Source organism: Panulirus ornatus, chromosome 1, assembly GCF_036320965.1.
Source record: "Panulirus ornatus isolate Po-2019 chromosome 1, ASM3632096v1, whole genome shotgun sequence".
Taxonomy (NCBI): Eukaryota; Metazoa; Arthropoda; class Malacostraca; order Decapoda; family Palinuridae; genus Panulirus; species Panulirus ornatus.
The window spans coordinates 69,761,486-69,771,115 of record NC_092224.1 but is presented as its reverse complement, the minus strand read 5'-3'; the positions used below and the strand labels follow the sequence as shown (position 1 = coordinate 69,771,115).

General features: G+C 41.2%; 1 protein-coding gene across 13 annotated transcripts in view; it reads right to left on the bottom strand.

Moving 5' to 3' along the window:
- Positions 1 to 5,709: 5,709 nt before the first annotated feature.
- The window catches only part of Asator (tau-tubulin kinase asator), a 595,476-nt gene continuing 591,555 nt past the window's right edge, over positions 5,710 to 9,630 (bottom strand). For all 13 annotated transcript variants that reach the window (XR_011712966.1, XM_071663284.1, XM_071663303.1 and 10 more), the window contains one exon: positions 5,710 to 7,550. Coding sequence is in view for 10 of the 13 variants with exons in the window: in XM_071663284.1 (XP_071519385.1) it covers positions 7,466 to 7,550 (85 nt within the window). In the remaining 3 variants the exon portion in view is untranslated. The remainder of the gene's footprint in view (positions 7,551 to 9,630) is intronic.

Below are 9,630 nucleotides of genomic sequence, written 5' to 3'. Positions count from 1 at the left end.
GATTTTGGCTCAGCTAAATTGCCTTTATATATAGACTCAAAAATCTTCAGAGCTTTAGACCTGAGCTGAGGGTTACTGGGGCTGCTTTTCTTCATGTCATGATCTGTGTGTAATGAGAGCATTTTCTCCATCTTCTCCATAAATATATTTCTGACCCTCTTGGTTACCTTAATGGAGTAGTTTGGACCACAGCACTTCAAATTTTCTCTGCATTCTACATACTTTATGTTGCGGATAGTAGATTCACCCAATGTTGTAAGGACACCCAAGTGCTTACATTCCCTCATCAATAGCAGTGCCTCTTAAGATTCTAGCTCCATTTCTAAGGTCAGGGAGGTTCTCTTCCCTTTGACTGTTAGTTATAGGGTAAGACAAGTTGCTGGATGTTTGGATGCCATATTAGCAAACACAAACAGCATGTTGCAGGAAAATCACATGAGCAGGTGTACCCAAATCATACAGGTAGCACAGATAAGTAATTAATGGTAGTACCTGTGAGACAGAGAATGGTGGGATCATGGAACATTCCAACCACATTCCACACTTACTCCACCCACCAATCCTCACAGAAATTATGGTACACTATCTACAGTGCTGATACTCTCTCACCAGTATCAGTGTATCATAAGATTTCAAAATTCATTTCTAAGGTCAGCGAGGTTCTCTTCCATTAAACTGTTGGTTCTGGGGTTGGAGAAGATGCTGCTGGATGTTTGGATGCCATATATACAAATGCAAACACAACAGGTTGTAGAAAAATCATAATAGCATGTATACCCAAATCTTAGAAATGGCAGAGATCCCCAGGAAATAATGGTAACTATGAGACAGACCTGCAGGTGGGAACATGGCATGCTCCACTCAGGACCATCATTTACTTCTTTCAACCCTCAGAAAGTCTTGGTAAGCTTTCTCATTCTACCGCACACACATTTTAAAATAACTATTTGTAAATATTTTACGTAGAAGAGTACTAATATATGTAAGCCTCAATCTTCTTTTGCTGATTGGTGATATAAATATTTGTCATGCTTACAGTGAAGTTTTTCATAAGTACCTCCTTGGACTTGCCATTAGTTAACCTCTTGCACAACTCCAGCTTTGAGGAACTCAGACAATTTTTGACAATGCTTGGAAGTGGACATTGTCTGCAGTAGTAATTGAGAGCACAGAAAATACACAAATGTGCAAGACCAGCACACAACACTGTCAGAAAGCACAAGGGAGATGGTAAACAATCACTAGCACCTCAAAACACCAGGTGATGAGTAAAACAATTGCTATGGCATGGTGTGTACAAGATTTGAAATATTTTTATGTATCTTCAGTTTTTAACTTTTTTCAAGTACTGGAAAGTTGCTAATCAAAACTAAAAAGGATACTTTGGTCAGAACATTTCAATGTCTCAAATTATCGATAACAGAGATTTTACTGTATATATACGTTGGTTCAGAATAGGGGGATGTAGTTTCAGTGCATTACACATGACAGCTAAAGAGAATGGAGGTGAACAAAGGCAGCCTTTCCTCATCTGTTCCTGGTGCTTCCTTACTAGCATGGAGAATGGTGAACAAGTATGAAAACCATGAATATATATATATTATTTACTTATTTATTTATTCATTTATTTATTACACTCTGTCGCTGTCTCCCCGCGTTTACGAGGTAGCGCAAAGAAACAGACGAAAGATTGGCCCAACCCACCTACACACACGTATATACATACATGTCCACACACACACGTATACATATATATACATGCACAGACATACATACACGTACATAATTCATACTTGCTGCCTTTATTCATTCCTGTCACCACCCTGCCACACATGGAATGACAACCCCCTCCCCCCGCATGTGCACGAGGTAGTGCTAGGAAAAGACAAACAAAGGCCACATTCGTTCACACTCAGTCTCTAGCTGTCATGTATAGTGCACCAAAACCATGGCTCCCTTTCCACATCCAGGCCCCACAAAACTTTCCATGGTTTACCCCAGACGCTTCACATGCCCTGGTTCGATCCATTGACAGCACGTCGACCCCAGTATACCACATCGTTCCAATTCACTCTATTCCCTGCACGCCTTTCACCACCCTGCATGTTCAGGCCCTGATCACTCAAAATCTTTTTCACTCCATCTTTCCACCTCCAATTTGGTCTCCCACTTCTCCTCGTTCCCTCCACCTCTGACATATATATCCTCTGTCAATCTTTTTTCACTCATTTTCTCCATGTGACCAAACCATTTCAAAACACCCTCTTCTGCTCTCTCAACCACACTCTTTTTATTACCACACATCTCTCCTACCCTTTCATTACTTTCTCGATCAAACCATCTTACACCACATATTGTCCTCAAACATCTCATTTCAAACATATCCACCCACCGAACAACTCTTATCTATAGCCCATGCCTCGCAACCATATAACATTGTTGGAACCAACCACTATTCCTTCAAACACACCCATTTTTGCTTTCTGAGATAATGTTCTTACCTTCCACCTATTCAACACTCCCAGAACTTTCGCCCCCTCCCCCACCCTGTAACTCACTTCCACTTCCATGGTTCCATCCGCTGCCAAATCCACTCCCGCATATCTAAAACACTTCACTTCTTCCAGTTTTTCTCCATTCAAACTTACCTCCCAATTGACTTGTCCCTCAACCCTACTGTACCTAATAACCTTGCTCTTATTCACATTTACTCTCAGCTTTCTTTTTCACACACTTTATCAAACTCAGTCACCAGCTTCTGCAGTTTCTCACCCGTATCAGCCACCAGCGCTGTATCATCATCAAACAACAACTGAATCACTTCCCAAGTTCTCTCATCCACAAGAGACTGCATACTTGCCCCCCTCTCCAAAACTCTTGCATTCACTTGCATTCCCTAACAAACCCATTCATAAACAAATTAAACAACCATGGAGACATCATGCACCCCTGCCACAAACCGACATTCACTGAGAACCAATCACTTTCCTCTCTTCCTACTCGTACACAAGCCTTACATCCTCGATAAAAACTTTTCACTGCTTCCATCAACTTGCCTCCTTCACCATATATTCTTGATACCTTCCACTGAGCATCACTATCAACTCTATCATATGCCTTCTCCAGATCCATAAATGCTACATACAAATCCTTTTGCTTTTCTAAGTATTTCTCACATACATTCTTCAAAGCAAACACCTGTATCACACATCCTCTACCACTTCTAAAACCACAATGCTCTTCCCCAATCTAATGCTCTGTCCATGCCTTCACCCTCTCAATCAATACCCTCCCATATAATTTACCAGGAATACTCAACAAACTTATACCTCTGTAATTTGAGCACTCACCTTTATCCCCTTTGCCTTTGTACAATGGCACTATGCATGCATTCTGCCAATCCTTAGGCACCTCACCATGAGTCATACATATATTAAATATCCTTACCAACCAGTCAACAACACAGTCACCCCCTTTTTTAATAAAGTCCACTGCAATACCATCCAACCCCGCTGCCTTGCCGGCTTTCATCTTCCGCAAAGCTTTTACTACGTCTTCTCTGTTTACCAAATCATTCTCCCTAACCCTCTCACTTTGCACAGCACCTCGACCAAAACACCCTATATTTGCCACTCTATCATCTAACACATTCAACAGACCTTCAAAATACTCACTCCATTTCACATCACCATTACTTGTTATCACATCCCCATTATCCCCCTTCACCGATGTTCCGATTTGTTCTCTTGTCTTACGCACTTTATTTTCCTCCTTCCAAAACATCTTTTTATTCTCCCTAAAATTTAATGATACTCTCACCCCAACTCTCATTTGCCCTCTTTTTCACCTCTTGCACCTTTCTCTTGACCTCCTGCCTCTTTCTTTTATACATCTCCCAGTCATTTGCACTATTTTCCTGCAAAACTCGTCCAAATGCCTCTCTCTTCTCTTTCACTAAATAATCTTACTTCTTCATCCCACCACTCACTACCCTTTCTAATCTGCCTACCTCCCACACTTCTCATGCCACAAGCATCTTTTGCGCAAGCCATCACTGCTTCCCTAAATACATCCCATTCCTCCCCCACTCCCCTTACATCCTTTGCTCTCGCCTTTTTCCATTCTGCAATCAGTCTCTCCTGGTACTTCCTCAAACAAGTCTTTTATCGAGGATGTAAGGCATGTGTACATGTAGGAAGAGAGGAAAGTGATTGGTTCTCAGTGAATGTTGGTTTGCGGCAGGGGTGTGTGATGTCTCCATGGTTGTTTAATTTGTTTATGTATGGGGTTGTTAGGGAGGTGAATGCAAGAGTTTTGGAAAGAGGGGCAAGTATGCAGTCTGTTGTGGATGAGACAGCTTGGGAAGTGTCAGTTGTTGTTCCTGATGATACAGCGCTGGTGGCTGATTCAGGTGAGAAACTGCAGAAGCTAGTGACTGAGTTTGGTAAAGTGTGCGAAAGAAGAAAGCTGAGAGTAAATGTGAATAAGAGCAAGGTTATTAGGTACATTAGTGTTGAGGGACAAGTCAATTGGGAAGTAAGTTTGAATGGAGAAAAACTGGAGGAAGTGAAGTGTTTTAGATATCTGGGAGTGGATTTGGCAATGGATGGAACCATGGAAGCGGAAGTGAATCATAGGGTGGGGAAGGGGGCAAAAGTTCTGGGAGCATTGAAGAATGTGTGGAAGTCAAGAACATTATCTCGGAAAACAAAAATGGGTATGTTTCAGGGAATAGTGGTTCCAACAATGTTATATGGTTGCGAGGCATGGGCTATAGATAGAGTTGTGCAAAGGAGGGTGGATGTGCTGGAAATGAGATGTTTGAGGACAATATGTGTTGTGAGGTGGTTTGATCGAGTAAGTAATAATAGGGTAAGAGAGATGTGTGGTAATAAAAAGAGTGTGGTTGAGAGAGCAGAAGAGGGTATTTTGAAATGGTTTGGTCACATGGGGAGAATGAGTGAGGAAAGATTGACTTACCTCCCACACCATATATTCTTAAGACCTACCATAAAACATCTCTATCCACCCTATCATATGCCTTCTCCAGATCCATAAATGCTACATACATATCCTTCTGCTTTTCTAAGTATTTCTCACATATATTTTTCAAAGTAAACACCTGATCCACTCGTCCTCTACCACTTCTAGAACCACACTGCTCCTCTGCACATGCCTTCACCCTCTCATACAATTTTCCAGGAATACTCAACAAACTTATGCCGCTGTAGTTTAAAAACTCACCTTTATCCCCTTTACCTTTGTACAATGGCAGTATACATGCATTCTGCCAATCCTCAGGCACTTCACCATGATTTTTACATACACTGAATATCCTTACCAACCAATCAACAACACAGTCACTCCCTTCTTAATAAATTCAACTGCAATACCATCCAATCCCGCCACCTTACTGGATTTCATCATGCGCAAGGCTTTCACCTCCTCTTCTCTCTCCACCAAACCACTTTCCTTGATTCTCTCATTTTGCAAACCACCCTGACCAAAACATCCTACATCTGTCACTCTTATCATCGTACACTAACAGTCCTTGAAAATACTAACTCCATCATTACCCGTTATTACTTAGTTGTTCCCATTTGTTCTCTTGTCTTTTGCATAATATTTACCTCCTAAAATATCCTTTTATTCTCCCTGAAGTTTAATGATACTCTCTTACCCCAACTCTCATTTGCCCTCTTTTTCACCTCTTGCACCCACTGACATATTGATACTTTAGACTTTCAGTTTCTTTTGTGAAACTACACCAAAATAATGTATGAATTTTGTCAGTCATACCAGGACCAAAAAGCCAAGGTAGGAACCCACTTTTCTCTTGCAATATTCAATAAACACCACAATAACTTCATTCTCCATATTCCAACACTGTATTAATACAATGACATACTTTCAATGAAGAGGAAATATTGATGTAACAAACCTGCAATACAGGTGATGGCACAGGGGACAGAATAGAACCCAGCTCTTGACATAACAAATGAACATTCAAACTGCATCATCAGCATACTGTATGTGCACCGTAGGAATACTTACAGCATTCATAGTTAGCTTAGGGAAAATGACAAAGCTTCAAAGTGTAAGGGCTACTGAGTATTTGGGCAATATGCAAGAGATACATACTCTGAGACACTCCAGAATATTGCCATTATTCCCCCAAACAGTTCATTAACAGCAATATCAAAGGCTAACTTTTATTATTAAATTTACAACAGTTATCCAGAACCCTTAAAGTGAATACAGGTACCTAGATCAAAAGAAACATTAAAGAATATTACATCACATTTGACCATAGGTGCCTTTTTAAGTATCTAAATCATAATGTACATTAAAAGTATTCTTCATACTGATGTCTTTCTCAGCTAAAAGATAACTTTAACGACCTGGGTTTTGTGGCCAGAATGACCTATAAAAGTCAATCAATGGCAACAGAGGATGGCACAGTTACTACCTAACCTAGCGAGTGTCAATACACAGAACGTACATAGCAAATATCACAACCATGTGCAGGTGATGTTTCAACCAGCTGCACCCCCAATGTACTGACCTGAGTTTCACTCTGGCAACTGAGGGTGCTTGGATCCTATCACCCTCAATGACCCAAATCTCACACTGGCAGTTAAGGGATGACAGCTCCCTCCACCCCCAACACATTACATATGTGCCATACTGGCAGCTAAGGGTCCACAACTCCTATCACCTTTTGCCACATTACCCCATGGGTCACACTGGCAGCTCCAAAAGTTCAATATCACACTGCCAGATGTGTCATATCGGTAGTATGAGTTCTCTGCCTTTGAGAGTGTCTCTACACACTGCTGCATACAGTAGCAGTCACAGAGAACTTGCATACTGGAGGAAAGGGAGCTTTCTTGTACCAAAACCATGAGTGTATGGCCACTATTGGAGTTGCTTGTTTCCCTTCCCTTATCTACCTTCACATTAGGGTATCCACACCTCCTAGTCCTTTTATCACTATCACTGTCCCCAGCAAACAAAGTGCTTTAAATTTTCTTGAATGAGAGGAAAGAAGCACCATACAGCAAATTTTTCTGTTCTATTAAACACGTGGTGGCTTAGAAAGATTTAGACGACCTCTGCTCAGCTCTTCATTTCTGTGTAACGTGGATGGCAAAGTTTTACCTCGTCTTCTTAAAAACATTTGCCAACACCCACATACTTTTCTTGTTTTACTGTGTTTCAATTTAGCCTCTTTTATTAATACTAACCGTTGTTCTGGTTGTTGGTACTGAAAGTATGATTCGCCATATGTTTGTGTTAGACTTAGCTCTTGGGTACAGACATTGCATGTGACTGGTGGGGAATTTGTGCGTTTGTGGATGTGTGAATGGAGATGCATTTGGGAGGTGGGGGAGGAGCTGCAAGTGAGTAGGCCAGGGAGCTGGACACCTCCTCCTGCCGATGAGGACTAGGGCCGAGGTTCCTGTCAGTCTGGAGAGACAGTGCGTTGGTGGTGCTGCCTCCTGTAGTTATCACTACTATCTGCACTCAAAGGTCGATACCGCCGTATCCTGCAATAAACACTTGTATTACACACTTAATTAAATATTTCAGTAAAAAAATATACGAATAAATATCTTTTCATACTTATTCTCCCTTTCCTAAATTAGCAAGGCAGCTCCAGGAACTGAAGAAGTACAGCCTTATTCACCCACAGCCATCTTATAACTGTCATGTACTATGCACCAAGAACCACAACCCCCCATCCACAACCAGGCCCAAAGACCTTTCCATGGCCTTACACCACAATGCATACTCAGGCCCTGATCACTCAAAGCTTCTTTCACTCCATCCTTCCAACTTGTCCTCAAGTTCTTGTCCTTGTTCTCTCCACTTCTGAAACATATACACTCTTAGTCAGCATCCTCTCCCTCATCCTGTCCATATATCCAAACCATTTCAGCACACCTAAATATCACTCAATCACAATCTGCTTGTTCCCACATCTCTCAATCACACTCTGCTTATTACTACATATCTTTCTCTTTCTCTCACACAAATATACACAAGACAGTGTAATTCTTTATTTAATCAACCCTCCTCACAATGCATATTTTCCTCAAGTATTTAATTCCCTAAACTTTCAAGCTTTATAATCCTAAGGCCCATGCCTAGCATTTATACAACTCCATCAGGACTACTATACTATCAAACACATCCATCTTATGTCTTACAGATAGACACCTCTTTTTCTGTACACTCCTTAATGCATTCTGGACCTCAGCATCCTAACCCACCCAATGACTCACCTCGGCTCCTATGGTTACATTTGCTACCATCTCATCACCCATTAATGTAAAATAATCCAATTCCTGCAAATTCTCTTCATTCAAACTAGCACTACAGCTGACTTGTTTCTCTCCTGATAAACTTCATAACCTTATTCTTATTCACCTTAACTTTTAACTTTCTCCTTTCCCACACCCTCCCAAACTCAGACACCAGCTTCTGCTCTTTCTCACGAGTCTGCCACCAGAGCCATGTCATCAACAAATAGAAACTGACTCATCCCCTTAGCCCTCCCATTCTACATCTCTTCAAGATGCTCATACTTACCTCCAACATCCCATTCAAAAAAAGATTAAACACCCATACTGACATCATACTCCCTTACCACAAACCCTTCAACTGGAACCATTTACCCTCCTTTCTTCCTACTCACACACTTCACATTATATAATCATAACACCCTCCATAGAGCATCTATCAACCCTATCCTATGCTTTCTCGATACCAATAAATGCCAATTCACAGCCTTCTGTTTTCTCCATTGGCACTATGCCTGTATACAGGCATTGGTGTTACTGGACTCTGCTGCTTAAGGTTACTCCATGAGTGAAATGATCTTCATATCACTGACAGTACATTTTTGTCAAAGAACTTCTCACTTCAAAGGAGCTCACATTTCCCTGCTGCTGGAAGTTGTGCAAGAACTTGTGGAAGAGATCTTGGGTAACACCAGGACTTTTTTAGAAATTGGTCCTGGGGTAATTATATATAAAATAAATACAAGCAGACTGCACTTAAGCCATACATGTACTAAATATCCTAACTAACCAATCAACAACACTCTCACCCCCCTTTTTGAGAAATTCAGGTGCAATCCCACCCACTCCAGCCCCATCTTACACGAGGCTTTCCCCACCTCCTCTTTTTAGCAAACCACTTGACATGACTTTCACTTTGCACAAATCTATGTCCTAAACATGTCACATCTGCCTCTCTATCATTTAACACATTCAAAAGTTCTTGAAAATAATAACTCCATCTCTTCTTTGCCTGTTTCCAATTCCCCATCTGTTCCCCTCACAGATGTTCTCATTTTTTCTCGTTCTCCTTCCACTATCCACCCCCTTCCCTAACATTTTCTTCATCTCCCTCAAGTTTGTCAATATTCCTCCCACTAACTTTCATTTGTCTTCTTTTCCAGCCCCTGCACCTTCCTCTTGACCTTCTGTTGCTTCCTCTTGCACATCACTTTTATCACACCCCTTCCATGGATGGAAAGTCCTTACACCTCTCTTTTCTCTTTCACTAACAAATGAACTTCATCCTATCACTCACTGTTCATCTTTTTCTTGTTGGTAGTTG